Raw genomic sequence first — 17,049 nt, 5'->3', positions numbered from 1 at the left:
CATGTTACTCTCTCCATACCTCTCACCCTCTCCTGCTGGATGTCTTAGGAAACTCAAACAGGGGCTCTGTATCAACTGAGAGGGGTGGGATGGGGAGGGAGAAGGGAGGGAGGTTCAAAAGGGAGGGGATATATGTACACCTGTGGCTGATGCATGTTAAGCTTTGAGAGAAAATAACAAAATCCTGTAAAGCAATTATCCTTCAATTAAAAAATAAATTAAAGAAAAGTGTGTAGAAATGGAGAAAGGTGGTGAGAGGGGAGCTCTGAGAAGAACAACAAAGGAAGGATCAGGAATACACACTATCTGACTCTTCTATCGGTTTTATCAAGTGCTGTTACCACATGCCTGGAAGTATATATTATCAACTCCATTTCCAGTTGCCAGAACAGGCATGTGCTTTGCTCAGGGCCTCGCAGTTAAGTTAGTGGTGGGGGGACATCCACTCAAGGGCCCTGACTCCACATTCAGCGCCTTCCTGCCCACCCCACCACATCCCACCGTGGAGATTGCAGGATGGAGTGGCAGGGGAGAGGGGATGTCACAGCAAAGAGGGAAACAGGGAGGCTAGGGCCGAACTCCCTTCATGCCGCATTTCAAGTGTTAGGATTCTCATCTGTGGCTGGAAGCATTATCGTCAGAGAAAAAAATTCCTCACTGAAGACAGAAATTTCTGAGAGGCTCAGACCCGGTTGGTAAGGGAAAAGAAAGGAAGAAATTGAAATTAGGGTGCTGGGTAGAGAGGCAGTGGGAGCCACAGACAGTCTCCTCAACTAACAGAAGACAAGAGCCCAGAGAAGAGACAGGAAGAAAGTACTTTTCCTGGGAAATCTGGAAGAGGCGGGGTGACTGGGATGAGCTAAGGGCACAGTTATTTCTCCCAACTAGGAGACGAGGATGAGAAAGGCTGGTAAAACACCAGTGACTGAGCTAATGGAGCGATTGTGCAACGCAAGCTGGGAAGACAGTGGAAGAAATACAATCGTGCGCTTGTGAAATCAACCGACGGGCGCCAGCTGGACGCCGTGCCGCCCTCCCCATCCGGCCACCAGCACCCACCTCTCTGCCATGTGATGGTGGAGGGGTCGATGTCAAGACGGGCAAACTTCCTCATTTCCTCTTCCGTCAGCGCACTCGGATCAGTCTTATTTATTCCCAGTCTCTAGCGGTTAGGAAGAACAAAATGCAATGGGTTTTAGAAGGAACAGAAAGCAAGATGTAATCAAATTGTCTCTACTTTTACTTCCTCCGTAACCAGGACAACCTTTTTAAAAACTAAGCTGAACTTCAAGTAAATTGCAGGTTAGGCCAACTCATAAATAAATGTCAGGATCCAAACATGCCCTAAATGGAAGACACAGATATTTGTAATTGGTATTGTTGTTTAGTCGCTCAGTCATGTCCTACTCTTTGCGACCCCGTGAACTGCAGCACGCCAGGCTTCCCTGTCCTTCACCATCTCCTGGGGTTTGCGCAATCTCTTAAGAGCTGATGGTGCAGGTGACAATATACAAAGAACAAGTGTCACGTTGCCTGTCGTGACTTCAGGTTATGTGGTCACCTCATGCTGTGCTCAGAAGGGCCATAAACTGTCCATCTAATTGATGCTTGAGTTCATTAATTCTTCTTTTCTGATATAAATCCCAATAATTTAAGTTTTATGCCTATGTTTTCAAGTCATTTCTATTTCCATTAGAAAAAAAATTAAAACTTTAAATGCATTTCTTTCCACAAAGGAAACATTTTAAGAAAGTGCTTTTTGATAGTATATGAGCGTCTGCCACACGCCAGTCACCCTGGTAAGTTAAGAAGAAATACTGGAGCTTAGTCCTTACTGTGGAATTTAATCTCTAACCAGAAGGATAAGAACCTGAGTAGACTGGTTCTGGGCTGAAAAACTTTTTGACTTTCGCTTAAGGGACACAGTCTAAGACTGCATGTCTTTTTATTATTTCTTATGATAAGCCTTTCTTAGAGCTTCCCTGGTGGCTCACTGCTATGAACCTGCCTGACAATGCAGGAAATGCAGGTTTGATCCCTGGGTCAGGAAGATCCCCTGGAGAAGCAAATGAAAACTCACTCAAGTATTCTTGCCCGTGAAATCCCACTGGAGACAGGAGCCTGGTGGGTTACAGTCTATAGGTTTGCAAAGAGTCTGACACGACTTAGCCACTAGACAACAACAAAGTATAAGAAAAGAATGTGGGAAACAGAAACTGTATAAATGTTGGAGTTGCTGAGGACAGTATATTGTGTATTCTCAACAAATTGAACTTGGTTTAGTAAGAAGCCAGGGGATAAATTTTTAAAACCAATTCCACCAATTAATGGTTGTAAATTAAAGTTATTTTTTCATTTCTGAAAAAATGTAAGGGGAAAATCCATGTGATTCATAGGATGTTAAGTAGCAAATAGCACCAGAAAATGGCAAAAGGGATAAGAATTAAGAGCACATCCACAAACACAATCTTAGTATCTTGCTGCAATAAAAAATGAAATAGATGAATTTTTAAAGGCTTCCCTAGAAAGTTAAAACATGTTCTGGAAAAGACTCTTGGCCATCCTCATTTGTTGGTTGACAAGAGTTCTCAGCAAAGTGGTCCTCTCATTTTATAGATGAAGAAGTTGACATCTACAAGCGACAACTAATTTGTTCACCAGCTTTTTGGTGCAGGATCCAGGCCTCAGGCATCTAGTTCCATGCAATCTCTGCTACACTGTTCTGTCTTTTTAAGAGTTTTATATATATATAATCTATTATATATAAGGTATCTGAAAACCAAAACTCAAATCAAGTTCAAGATTTCTGGTTTCAATTTTTTGATTTGTTTCCAGGGTATTTTTTTGTTAAAGAACCATTAATTGGAAACTTACTTTCAGCCGAGCAAGTTGAATTTTTGAAAATTCTCGAACACCGTTCACTGAAGGAACCAGTCGATTATATAGGGCCTAAAAACACAAAACAAAAACAAAACTCACACAAGTTTAAGGGCCAACCATGAATGTGGACAATTTACAGAAAATGACAAAGTTCATTACATTTATAACCAAACTGTTTGGATTAGAGACCCTATTAAAATTCTTGGCTATTGTAAACAATTTAGACTTAAGTTCTGTCATTTTAATAAATCTGAACTAGATCTGAAATAATGCACATTGTAAAGAGCTTGCATGAAGATATATTTCTTGATCTACAGCCTTTTAACTATCAAATTAAAATTTATCTCTATAACGGCCTTCAGCTTCAAGAACTCACTAGGGAGTGGGTTTAATTGGAGGATGTCAGGACTTTTGTGAAATATGCCAAAAATTCCCACTTTTATCCACATCCTATGTCTATGAGGAATTAGCATCTGGTATTGTGTCCCCTGCATGAGCTACGTCTCAGACTGTACACCCTAATCCAAAAGGAGGTCTGACATGCTTAACAGGGCATTGAGACTAGCTGCCTCTAACATGGGAAACTTTTTTTTTAATTTGTTTATTTATTTATTTTATTGGAGGCTAATTATTTTACAATATTATATTGGTTGGTTTTGCCATACATTGACATGAATCTGCCCGGGTGTACATGAGTTGCCCCTCCTGAACCCCCCTCCCACCTCCCCTTATCTTCCCTCAGGGTCATCCCCACATCTTAAAAAGAATCTCTCCAATCCCCTTAGTACAAACCAGAGTTTATACCTACGGGCAAAATGAAGAGAATTTGGCTTAAAATGTACAACTAGTAGAATTCTCCCATTAACTTGGCAGTGGTCAGAAACTCATATGAGCATCTGACTGAAGTAGAGATCCTCTCCTTGAGAAGGACGGACACATACCTAATTCACAAAATTTTGAATAGGATTTCAGACAACTTGGAGACTCCAAAAGTTTTTCCATGAACTCCTTAATCCAGAACTCCCAGGGTAAATGCTCAAATGGCCAATAAGGGGCCTGTCTCACCTTATCTGTTTGAGTGTTTTCATGCAAAATCCTTGCGTCAATAGCGGCAGCCAACAAATTATTGGCAGCAGTAATGGCATGGATGTCCCCAGTAAGGTGAAGGTTGAACTAGAAAATGAAATGAAAACATCTAACTTGCTGCAAACAACCATCCGCAGTATTGAAGGACTTTCTGAATAGACAAAATAATATGCTAATTACACACCCCTACAATAGTTAGGTATGTTTTACAAAGCCTAAATCAGAAAAACAAATGTCGGATTTTCCACTTGACAACAAAGAACAGACTTTCTATTGGCAATCCTTCCTTTTTCAGGTTAAGAGGGAAACAATTCTGGTGGACTTAATGATTGGTTTCCTTATTTTGGTTTTCTTTTTTCATGTACTTTTATGTACTATTTTATAATTAGGAAAATAGTATCATATCAAATGTACTTGGCAATATGGCAGGGAATAAAACACACAGTAGAAACAGAAATATACAAAATGTGACAGCTGAAGAAGCAGAAAAAAATGTATCACCACCACAACTTCATATTTCTGTTATTTTTCTTCTAATCTTAGATGTAGACATGATTATTACATGTAAATCAGCATATTTGTAATTTGTTAACTTCTCTCTTTAAAAACATATTGTAGAGATCAATATCAAAAGATATTTGAAAACAACCCACATATTTTCAAGTGCAATGTGACATTTACGAAGAGAGATCTTTGACTTAGCCATTGAAAGCTTTAATCAAGTCAGAAGACTGAAAAAATACAGGGGGTGATGGAAGAGAACAAAGCTTTTAAATGAGAAATTAGTATCAAAATGAGAAATTGATATCAAAGATACTTAAAAAATCCCATGTATTTGGAAATTAAATGTCCACTTTTAAATAATGGGTGTATCTAAGAAGCCATAACAAGGAAAATTAGAAAATATTTGTCATAGTAGAAAAATGAAAAGAAAATTTATCAAAATTTGTTGCATGCAACTATAGCTGCTCAATGCAGTTAAATATGATCTGGAATCTTGAATGAGGTATGAAAATAAATAATGGACACTAGCATTACATTTTGTGAAATTTGAACAAAATCTGTACTTTAGTTAATAATACTGCATCACATGTTAATTCCCTAATTTTTTTTTTACAACACAGTATTTCTTTATGTTGATAAAAGAACCTTTGTATGATTTCAATACCTTCAGACTATGAAATTTTTGCACCTGCTGTTATGTCCCTGGATATGTTCCAGTGACTCCTAGTTTATAGTCTATGGAACTTGAATAAAATTTGTATCCTACTGTTGTGTGAAAATTGTATGAATCTTAATTACATTGAATTGGTTCATGGTGCTTTTCAGGTCTACTATATCCTTCTACCTCTCTGTATATTCCTTCTATTAATTTTTGAGAGTTTTACATTAAAACTCCAACTAAAAACCTTAATTGATCTACAGAAAAAATAACTGTACTACACTGTAGAACTATATATAACTTTGTTCCAAGTTTGCAATATTTTCCAAGTCTCCTGTAAATGTGCTATCATATTTTCATAATTAAAAAAATAAAGAAGTCAGCAAAGAAAAAAAATATTGTGTAATCATCTTGTTTGTGTATGGCTACTGTTCACAGGGGTTCTATAGTCATGCATATATAACAAAATTTTTTATTTAAGTTGATTTTCACTTTTGCAAAGAAGCAATCATTTGAAAACACATACAAGTAGCTTTTTAAAAAAGAAATTAATTTCTTAACAAGCAATACAGGTACTCTAGCAGGCACTCTCTTCAGAGCTGAGGATGGATAGACAGAGAAGACACTGGAGGTCCTTGAATTCAAGAACAAACTGCCTGCGTTTCACCTACCCAGCTATCATAAGACAGCCCTAACTATCTTATACCTCCATGTGGCATAGGCATGTGACAATGAACACCAAGGCTATTTCCATCCTCGACAGCAAAATCCTGAGCTGCTCCCCCGGCCACATTCCTTACACTGCATCCCCAACCTGGCCCCAGCTCTGAAGATGCCTGGCTCGTGAATATTACTCATGCCCCTGCAGAAGTGGGGCCCAGGGCTCTTCTTCTCGGCAAAACCTCGGACTGTTCGTTCTCATTCCCACCGCCGATGTTTAAAGACCAGCCAAAATTTCCCTCCAGTTTCCATGGTGCTGACATCTCCATGGGTTAAAACAAACAAAAAAACACAACTATTCCTTCAACAAAAGGCCTTCCAAGTGGTTCAGTGGTAAAGAAACCACCTGCCCATGTAGGAGATGAAGGAGATGTGAGTTTGATCCCTGGGTTGGGAAGATCCCTGGAGGAGGAAATAGCAACCCCCTTTGGTATTTTTGCCTGGGAAACCCCATGGACAGAGGAGCCTGGCGGACTACAGTCCATGGGGTAGCAAACAGCTGGACACAACTCAGTGACTAAGTACAGAGAGACAGGTTTTTGTCCTTCAGCAAAAACAACAAATACTCCCTAGTGCTGGGCATGCTGCTAAGTGCTGAGGCCTGTGGGCTCCAACTCCCCATGGCCAGAGGGACCACAGGGAGGTAAATGCGGAGAAGGAAGAGATATGTTGGATGGATGGAATAGAAGCTGGATGTGGGAGTTGGGAAGGGAGGGCAGGAAAGGAAGGGAAAAACCTTCCAGACGTGGAACCAAGAGACAAGATAGCAAGAATCCAAGGAGCTTGACAGGGTGGAGAGAGAGTGTGGTGTGTGGGAAGTTGAAACAGCGGGTGGCTGGGGAGACGGCAGGAACATACGCACACGTGGACCGGCTGCACTGTGCTAGACAGACAGTGGTGGAGTCTCTGTTGAGACAAACACAGCAGGAAAGTAACCTGCTCAGACATGGGTTTAGGAAGGTTTCTTAGGACCTGACCCAAGAGACTGATGCAAAGAGTGGAACTGATGGGACCTGGTCATATGTTAGATCCAGGGGACCAGCAAGAGTTACACAGGGTGGAAGAAAGTGATCTTGGAGAAAAAAGAATTGACACCATTGCCACTTTTGGACCATTCTTCCTTGCAACTATGGTCATCCCTCCAGGGGGATTGGTTTCCGAACTCCCACAGATACCAAAAACCAGACCCTCAAAGTTCCTTATGTCCAATAGGGTAGTATTTGTATACAAAAATACACACATCCTCCAGTATAATCTAAATCATCACTAGACTACTTATCATAAATACCCAATACCAAGTAAATGTTATGGAAATAGCTGCCAGTGTGCATTAAATTCAAGTTTTGCTTTTTGGAATTTCTGGAAAAAAAATTTTTTTTTCTGAGTATTTTCAAGTTGCAACTGTTAAAAACCATGGATGTAGAACCTGGGGATACAGACGGCTGGCTGGATTGGATTCCGCGGTCTCAATTCACAGAGGTACAGCCTTCCTGAATTCAGCAGAATAACAGATGGAGATACAGCTCCTCTCACCCAGAACCCTGAGGTGGGTTTCGGGACTCAGAATTTTTTGGAATGCAGAAAGGTAGTGTGATGTACATAATCTATTTATAAAACATTCCCGGTCAGCATCCATTAATCAAACAAGGTCCAGGTCAGCATCCATTAATCAAAAACAGAATTTCTGTAGAAAAATATATGAATATTTACAACAAGCAGCATAGACAAAATCCACAAGAAGCTCCTAACAGTAAATGTCAGGTTTTGCCCCCAGATGAGTCCTGCAAACATTTCTGGTTTTCAGAGCCTTTAGGACTTTGGGTTGGAGGATAAAATACCATGGGTCTATAAGGTTCTAGGGGGGAAGAACAGTGACATAAGACACATATCTCTTTGAAACCTTACCTCCTCCATAGGGATGACCTGGGCATATCCACCACCTGCGGCTCCTCCTAAACAACAGAGCAGGTAGCATTTGAGATGAGTTGCCAAGTACAGCTACACAGGAGCCCCAGGGAAACGGTCACCCAAACCCAACAGGGAAGCATGTATCCCCAAGATGTAAGAAGTACAGGAAGCGAGAAACATTACTGGTAAGGCAAAGGAGAACAGAAGGGGGAATGTTCACCCTATGTCCCACTCTGTAATTGAAGGACTTCGGTCTCTTTGTTTAGCAGAGGGTAAGCATAATATGGGCTTCCCTGGTAGTTGAGCTAGTAAAGAATTCACCTGCAATGCAGGAGACCCCGGTTCAATTCCTGGGTCAGGAAGATCTCCTGGAGAAGGGATAGGCTACCCACTCCAGTAACCATGGGCTTCCCATGATGGTGGCTCAAACAGTAAAGAATATGCTTGCAATGTAGGAGAAGAGGGTTCGATCTCTGGGTTGGGAAGATCCCCTGGAGGAGGGCAAGGCAACCCACTCCAGTATTCTTGCCTGGAGAATCCCATGGACAGGAGCCTGGTGGGCTACAGTCCATGGGGTCATGAAGAGTTGGACACAACTGAGCTACTAAGCACACAGCATACACAAGCATAATACAGCAAACGTTGTTACACCAAACATGGGATTATTTCATTAATCTTTGGATGTGGCTATGCTTTATCTAAAATGTACATGCAGTATGCTGCTGCTGCTGCTAAGTCACTTCAGTCATGTCCGACTCTGTGTGACCCCACAGTTGGCAGCCCACCAGGCTCCCCTGTCTCTGGGATTCTCCAGGCAAGAACACTGGAGTGGGTTGCCATTTTCTTCTCCAGTATAGACGATCCTATTTGCAAAGCAGAAACAGAAACACAGACACAGAGAACAAATATACAGATACCAAGGGGGAAAAGGCAGGCGGGATGAATTGGGAGGTTGGCATTGACACATATACACTATTTGATGCTATGTAGAAAACAGATGCTAGTTTTCTAACTGAGAACATACTGTGCAGCTCAGGGAACCCTATTCAATGCACTGTGGTGATCTGATTGGAAAGAGGTCCCACAGGGAGGGGATATATGTAAATATATGGCTGATTCCTTTTGCTGTACAATAGAAACTAGCACAGCATTATAAAGCAACTACACTCCAATAAGAATTTTAAGAAAGTTTTTAAATAAAATGCACATGAATTTAAGTACCAAAAAATGTTTCCTAAATAAAATCTACCTGATAAACAATTTACATATTATAGACTCTATCAGTTTATTTTAGTTAATAGTATATACGATTTGTCATAAGGCTTATCCCTCAAAATAGTAAAGTTACCACATTAAAAAGACTTCTCTTTCCTAAAACAATACCTTCTGCATCCATTATTATTTTACAGTTTAACCTATTTTTATATACTATTTGGTCCTCACAACAAATTGGTAAGCCTAGTACTATATGCCTTTTACAATTGTGGCTCAGAGAGGTTATGACTGGCTAAAGGTCACACAGCAGTAAGAAGGATTGCCACAAATAAAACCCCAGCCTTCTTGTCCAAGTCTAGTGTTCACTGCACTACATAATATATGACATTCTAAGACTACTTACAGTTAGGAGTTATTAATACTTGTAACAGCAATATAAATATAATACTGCTAAAAACCACAAAGTATTGAGAAAAAGAATTGCGGCAATGAAGGCTGTTACAAAGTGAGCTGAAGAAGGATTCATGATAAATCGATGAAAAAGGACGAGTGAACATGTAGGAGCCAGGTCTCAACCACAGCCACAGAGGAATTTCATCTCCTGTCCCAGTCCACAGTCAGCTTCCAGAGCTCCTACGGCCCCACATGGCAGCTCTGATGAGATGAGGCTTGGGGGCCGACCAAGGGTCTCTAACTGTTTCGATGGAAAGACCTTTTACTTTGGCGGGGATGATAAAACACTGGTATGAATGGCAGCATTTTAAAACCACTCAGCAAAGAAGGGACTGTTGAAATGGAGGGCTTCTGCTCAAGGCTGGAATCCTGAGCAAAAGCTGGATGGATCACTGTCTGAGTGAAGGAAGGGGATGGGTTTCCTGGGGAGCTCCACTCAGACCTCCCCCTGCAGCTCTCTTGGTGGGAGGACCAAGTCCAGGAGACCCTCTACCTACTGAGAGCAGGATGGTGCGCTGGGGAGTCGGGGGTGCTTGTAGGGACAACATGTACCAGTTCCATATTTGCTGATGAGGAACTTTGCTCTGAAAAGCATCTGCTGTTGTTGCTGTTCAGTGGCTCAGTCGTGTCTGACTCTTTGAGACCCCATGGACTGTGGCACACCAGGCTTCCCTGTCCTTCACTGTCTCCCAGAGTTTGCTCCAACTCATGTCCACTGAGTCAATGATGCCATCCAACCAGCTCATCCTCTGTCCCTTCCTCCTTTTCCCCTCAATCTTTCCCAGTATCCAGGTCTTTTCCAATGTATATACTAGCTGTTAAATAAATTACCTTTAACTCCGAAAGTCGGTCCTTGAGAAGGCTGCCTGAGACAGGCAAAGGAGTTGACGTTCAGGTGCGCAGTCAATGCCTGTACAAGCCCAATTGTAACTGTACTTTTCCCTTCTCCAAGAGGGGTGGGTGTGATCCTGATTTGGGGAAAAACAATAACTTTAATAATATTTTCTAGACAACCTATGCAAAATCAATCTATGGTACAAGAATCAAACCGAAAGAGACCAGTAGAGACTAGGCCACACCAAAATCCCTGAATCACTCAACTTCCTTGGACCTTTGTGGTTCACTTACATCACAAAATCCACACTTAAAAGTCAAGATACAGATACATCTGTACCAAGAGAGCCAATTAAGAGAAGTTATTTAGCAGTAGTGCCAGTAACATGATCAACTTCAGGAAACAGCATAAACTTATCAAAGTGATTTAATAATTAAGCCGATGTCATTTCTTGCTGATGGATAATTTGGCATTTGTTCTTCCACGGCCATTTACTGAGGGTGCCATGTGGGCACCAAGCCTAAGTCAATGGTCCATACATGGTGAGGTGTAGCCAGTCTTGTCCATTAGATGGGATTCTAATGTCCCCACTCATCTGTCTCCTTCTTGCCATCAGTGTCCGTGGCTTTTCTAGCCATGTTTGAACACAAACCAGGCTGGAGGCTCATTACCTCCAGGGTGGCCCATTCATTTCCTGATAACTTTTACAGTTAGACAAGTTCTTTGTCCTAAAGCAGAGATATTAGCGTTCCTACAGACACACTTAGACTACTCCCCTTCCAAACAACAACCCTTCAAATATTTAGAAGGAATAAGTCCACAGCCCCTAAACACACTAAGGCAGTCACCTCTGCTCTGGGGGGCTCACCGTTGAGCACACACCCTAAAAAGCCAAGCATCACACATTCACAACATCACAGTATAAGAAACAGGACAGGCGAGTATTACATTCCCAAGAAGAGACCCATGAAATTGTTAGTTCAGTTCAGTTCAGTTCAGTCACTCAGTCGTGTCCGACTCTTTGTGACCCCATGAATCACAGCACGCCAGGCCTCCCTGTCCATCACCAACTCCCGGAGTTCACTCAAACTCATGTCCATCGAGTCGGTGATACCATCCAGCCATCTCATTCTCTGTCGTCCCCTTCTCCTCCTGCCCCCAATCCCTCCAAGCATCAGAGTCTTTTCCAGTGAGTCAACTCTTTGCATGAGGTGGCCAAAGTATTGGAGTTTCAGCTTTAGCATCAGTCCTTCCAATGAACACCCAGGACTGTGATCTTCTTTAGAATGGACTGGTTGGATCTCCTTGCAGTCCAAGGGACTCTCAAGAGTCTTCTCCAGCACCACAGTTCAAAAGCATCAATTCTTCGGCGATCAGCTTTCTTCACAGTCCAACTCTCACATCCATACATGACCTTATTGTTCCTTAGCATATACTAATCAGTGCTACAAGTTTTTAAAAAACTTCTTTGGGCTTACAATTTAGTCTTCTGTGACTTAGAGGGTATGAGCCAAATTGTCTAGGACAGTCAACCACAATAAAACTGATGACAGAGTTTTCTGACCTACAAAGTGCAGCGATGTGATCACAAAGAAGCAACGCAACTATCTCAGACCAGCATGGCTATAATCACTCTTTCAGCAAATATATCTTGAGGAGCACTAAGTCCAGGTTATTAGACCCTGGGGACACAATGATAACCATGTTGGACTCCACTGCTGACCTCACAGAGGTCAGTGGGAGATAGTAGTAGTGCAGTGTTAGTCACTCAGTCATGTCTGACTCTTTGCGAACCCACAAACTGTAGCCCACTAGACTCCACTGTCTGTGGGATTCTCCAGGCAAGAACACTCAGGGAGTTGCCATTCCCTTCTCCAGAGGATTTTCCCCAACCCAGGGATCACACCTGGTTCTCCTGTATTACAGGCAGATTCTTTACTGTCTGAGCTAGCAGGAAGCCCCATAGCTGAAGGGAGATATGGAGAGCTAAACCGGCATTTACAATGAATCTGAGAAATGCTGAGACGGGGAAATGACAATAAGACTGTATTTTGAGAGTACATGGAAGGATGATCTAATTAGATTTGGGACATCAAGGAAGACTTCCTGGAGGAAGTGACATCTGAGACCTGACAAATGAATAAGCATTAGCCAGATAAAAGTGAGAGTCTGTTTGGGGTAATTCATATCCTAGGTCCTGTGCTTTATATTTACTGGGTTAATTTTTATCTTCATTTGATAAATGAGGACACTGAGGCACAGCAATTTTAAGCAACCTGTTCAAGGCCACACGGATTAATAAACCAGGAAATTAAATCCAGGCAAATGGTCTGATTTCACTAGGTTATCTCTATGGATGGAAGTTGTTATTGACAATGAGTCATATAAAGCATGAGAATGGGGATGACCACTCAGTGAGAGTGAACAAAGCACAAACGGATAAAGACAGGATTGTTAAGAACACTGTCTCTAAGGGAACAGTTATAAGAAACCAGCAAAAGGAAATTAAGGATAGGGAAACCTTGACAGGAGACACAGGTGGGACAGGGGAACCAAGGAAGTAGCCACAGCTTCAAATGTGGTCCAGTGATGATCAGTCACTCGATTTAGCGACAACATAGCTGGTGAGCCCACCGGAATCCTGCTCGGAGAAGCATGGCTCCAGCCAAAAGCCACAGGCGTCATGATCTTCAAGAAAATGCAGGTCACACGTAGGGTGGGTTAAGTATTCTAGTGGCCTTTATGGCCTGCAAAGGAGTATGGGCTTTACTTGAATACAGGCTTGACTTAAATATGTCACAAGAAGGATTATATTTTCATCCCCAAGGATCACTCACATCGCTGCTGGAGAGAGCCAAAAGCAGACACGCCCAGAGATGACCTCCCAAAAGCTTCAGCTAACCATCCAACTCTTAATTAGAAACACAGGACTGCTTCGCGTTCTGCCAACTAATACAATTCAGGAAAACCAGAAAGTAGGAAGTATTTATGGGGAGCAATCAAAAAGAGGGTTACAATAAAAATTTTATTTTGCCTCATTCCTACATTTGGCATCAAAATTTGGCTTAATTGTTGTCTCGCGATCTTTAGCTCAGGTTCCCAATGATTCAGTTGACTTAGGAAAGAACAAGCGCCATGTTAACCTAATTTCCTTTTCTGTAAGAACATTATGGAGATGGAACTGTGGGTTTGCTTCATTATCTTCCCCATCTTCTCCCAGGAGATTCACCTGCTCCCTCCCACAGGAATCATTTTGTGCTTATTCTCTAACTTTTCTGAGGGCATTATTACTACAAGTGTGCTGAAGTGAAGGACTATTTCTATTGCATTTCTGTCACACATCCAAGCACAGATGAGCAAAACACATTAGGAAAAGAAATGATACCTTTCCTAAGACAAAATGTTATTCATTGTCAACTACAGGTAAACAATGAACTAAAGTACTCTGTGATGACTTCTTGTTGTTTTTTAATCGCTAAGTCATGTCCGAATCTGAGATCCCATGGACCATAGTCCACCAGGTTCCTTTGTCCATGGGATTTCCAAGGCAAGAATACTAGAGTGGGTTGCCATTTCCTTCTCAAGGGGACCCAGGAATCAAACTGCGTCTTCTGCTTGGCAGGCAGAGTCTTTTTACCACTGAGACACCTGGAAAGTCCTTGTGACATTTTGGACTCATACTAAAAGAAGCTTACAGTTTACTCAAAGGTCCAAGAGATTGCTTATGCAGAAAGAAGTCATAAAATTGATCCGTTTCTTGAGATCTAGAATCCTGTTGGACAGTATTATTGCCATTAGCCATGGGTTGAACCGTGAACTCCAAAGATCTTTGCTTAAAGAGGATTTGAATACGTATCGCTCATCGCAGGCATCTGCAGGATTGGGAAGGTTTTTTAAAAACCTTTTTAAACCTAATGATAAAAATGGGTAACCGTGGTTCACTTGGTTGTGTTTCCCATCACAACTGACTGAGGCCAACAGTTCAAAGTCCCTGGTTGCTTCTAAATATTTTGTTCTGCTCTGCAGGCCATGTGAACAGAAAAAAACCTCACAGATCTTTAAATACTTATGCAAAGCAGAAAACTGAAACTTCAGAAAAGTCAATTGAGTTATTTTTACACTGACCAAAACTGTTTGAAGCATTAAAAGATAAATAAAATCAAATCAGCTATTTAGCACTCTAGAAGAAAAAAACAGTGATGTGAAAAGTTTTCTTTAATGTGAAATTCAGCGTATTCACAGTTTTGACATGCTCGGTCCACACGATTCAGAGAAATTCTAAAAACTTCTTTATGGAAATCAGTGAAGGACGGATGGAGACCCATACACTTTCAATGCCCTGCAGCTGCACTCCGAGTCAAGTTCTCAAACAAATTCCTTTTCATTAGTGTAACTGGGAAAATATGTAAAACTCAAGAGCCCCTAAGATTCTTTTGGCATCTTTCCCTGAACAATTCCCAATACTTTTCATTTTGTCAGGCAGAGCAAATAAAGTGATGTGTAGGTGTAAATACCATGCGAAGTGTAGCTGATGAAATACAGATGATTCTGACGGAATAAAAAATACTAAAGTTTGAAGGATAGCTTTTAAAAATGAATTAATCTGTTTTGCATTTGGGTTATTAATAGTAGAAGATTTTTTTAATCCCACGGTTTTATATTTTAATCCCACTGTTGATATATTTAAATCACATTTGTACATGAATTCAAATGTACAATAACAAATATTTGTTATTTAGGTCTTTTGAAAAATTACTTGGGTATCTGAATTTTTCTAAAGCATGAGAAAAGACTTACAGTATTCAGGGATAAAAGCAGGACACAAAACAGTATTTATGACATGATTTCAATGTGTAAAAAAGGATAGAAGCAGAGATAAAATTCTGGAAGAAAATATAAAAATTTTGAATACTTCTGAGTAATGAGAGATTGTCTTCTCTTTTTAACTTTTCTTTACGCTAAATTTTTAGTCGATGGAACAAAGTAATTTTCAGATTAAAAAAATACCTTTCAGGAAAAGGAAAAAAATTCTCCATTTAATGGATGGGTAATTTATATTTCTAAAGAAGCTGCAACCATGTGTATAATGGCTTGATAATGTCACTTTTCCACCACTGACCTGACCAAAATTAAAGATGATTTTATTTCAAATAAAGTTTTCATTTTAGACAACAAATAAAATTAATGTCTTGCTGTTTTAAACTGATTTCTAACATGCAGCTATTAAAAAATTAGATAACAAAGGCAGTTTACACACTTAGGAAGATATCCCTTGTGAGTTGGTGAGGGGAGTTTATTCCTTCCTGTCTTACAGAACATAGTGAGGTATTTATTTTCTAAAAACCATCAAACTCTGTGACAGATGCTTATATATGGCTCAAAGTCCTACACTCAAGGCTTCTTTTTCAATGCAGGTGAAAGGAATACAATTTGGATTTTCGTTCCTTCATAGTTGTGTAAGGGAATTTATACCCTTGTTTCAGAAAAAGAACTGTTGATTTCTTGGGGTTAAATCTCTACTTAAGAATTCAGATTTAATTTTCACTTCCATGTACAACATAGCAGCCAGTGTTCTTCAGCTCAGTGACACACATAAAGGCCAGCAGAGCCAGTACGGAACAACACTCTACTGGGTATGGGCCAACATGAAGCAACAATCCTAGACGGCCAGGCTGGTGGGCACTCTCCGGCATGTGGCTGGAGGCCAGGCCTTGATGGTATGACTTCAAATTAGGAATCTGAAAATGATACCATCAGAGGCTTTGTTTCAGAAATATCAATTCTGTGTTCCCAGTGACGGGCAGGGTCTTGTCTAGATTTGTGCTTTTATTTCCAATACTGACAAGCTCAAAGCAGAGCCGCTCCATGTGGAAAATGGCTGCCTGATTCCTCCTTCAAAAACAGACTGCATGCATCCTCCTGAGTTTCCTTAATCCCTCCTCTCTCAAGCATGGTGAAAAACCAGCAAACATGCCTACTAAGAGCACTTAAAGCTTGGGAGAAGGGACGACAAATATGTGGATAAGATGCTCAATTTGTTTTGGAAGTTCTTCATGTCTAATAGGGCTTCCCTAGAGATGGCTGGATGGCCTCACCGACTCAATGGACATGAGTTTGAGTGAACTCCGGGAGTTGGTGATGGACAGGGAGGCCTGGCATGCTGTGATTCATGGGGTCGCAAAGAGTCGGACATGACTGAGCGACTGAACTGAACTGAGTGACTCAGTTGGTAAAGAATCAGCCTGCAACGCAGGAGACCCAGGTTTAATCCCTGGGTTGGGAAGATCCCCTGGAGAAGGAAATGGCAACCCACTCCAGCATTCTTGCCTGGAGAATTCCATGGAAGAGGCTACAGTCCATGGGATCTCAAAGAGCTGAATGCGACTGTGCAACTTTCACTTTTCATGTCTAAGAGTTAATGTATTCACGGTAAACAAACTCTTATTAAGCACACTTCCAGAAAAGCAACAATGACTAGATATTTACTCCAAAATCTTGGACCCAGGAGTCCCCCCAAGTCAGCTGGCTCCTTCCACAGATCTGCTCCAGAGGGTGCCTCCGATGGGGCCAACACCTGCTTTCGAAGAGGTTTCCTGAAGCTCAGTTATGGGGACATCCGGGTTGGGTTCCTAGGCTGGAGAGGATCCCACTAGGATTGGGACTCTAGCTGTCGTGAGTCTGGAAGCCTGAGAGAGGTTTAAGCCACAAAATCGAGGAGCTGCAGCAAGGTATGAATTCCTTAAAAACAGTCACTGGATGACTCCAGCCCTCCATCCCTTTAAGAAAACAA

At 41.3% G+C, this 17,049-nt stretch overlaps 1 protein-coding gene across 1 annotated transcript in view; it reads right to left on the bottom strand.

Annotated features, from left to right (window-relative positions):
- Positions 1-17,049, bottom strand: part of MTHFD1L (methylenetetrahydrofolate dehydrogenase (NADP+ dependent) 1 like) — a 187,935-nt gene that overhangs the window by 127,793 nt on the left and 43,093 nt on the right. The window contains exons 12-16 of the mRNA XM_055433111.2: positions 10,256-10,392; positions 7,754-7,800; positions 3,946-4,053; positions 2,875-2,949; positions 1,060-1,162 (exon numbers count right to left, since the gene is read on the bottom strand). Of these exons, the coding sequence (XP_055289086.2) occupies positions 1,060-1,162; positions 2,875-2,949; positions 3,946-4,053; positions 7,754-7,800; positions 10,256-10,392 (470 nt within the window). The remainder of the gene's footprint in view (positions 1-1,059; positions 1,163-2,874; positions 2,950-3,945; positions 4,054-7,753; positions 7,801-10,255; positions 10,393-17,049) is intronic.

Source organism: Moschus berezovskii, chromosome 10 (assembly GCF_049115385.1).
Source record: "Moschus berezovskii isolate FMDL1 chromosome 10, NW_MosBer_1.0, whole genome shotgun sequence".
Taxonomy (NCBI): domain Eukaryota; kingdom Metazoa; phylum Chordata; class Mammalia; order Artiodactyla; family Moschidae; genus Moschus; species Moschus berezovskii.
The sequence above is the reverse complement of the archived record's forward strand: the minus strand, read 5'-3'. Positions and strand labels throughout refer to the sequence as shown.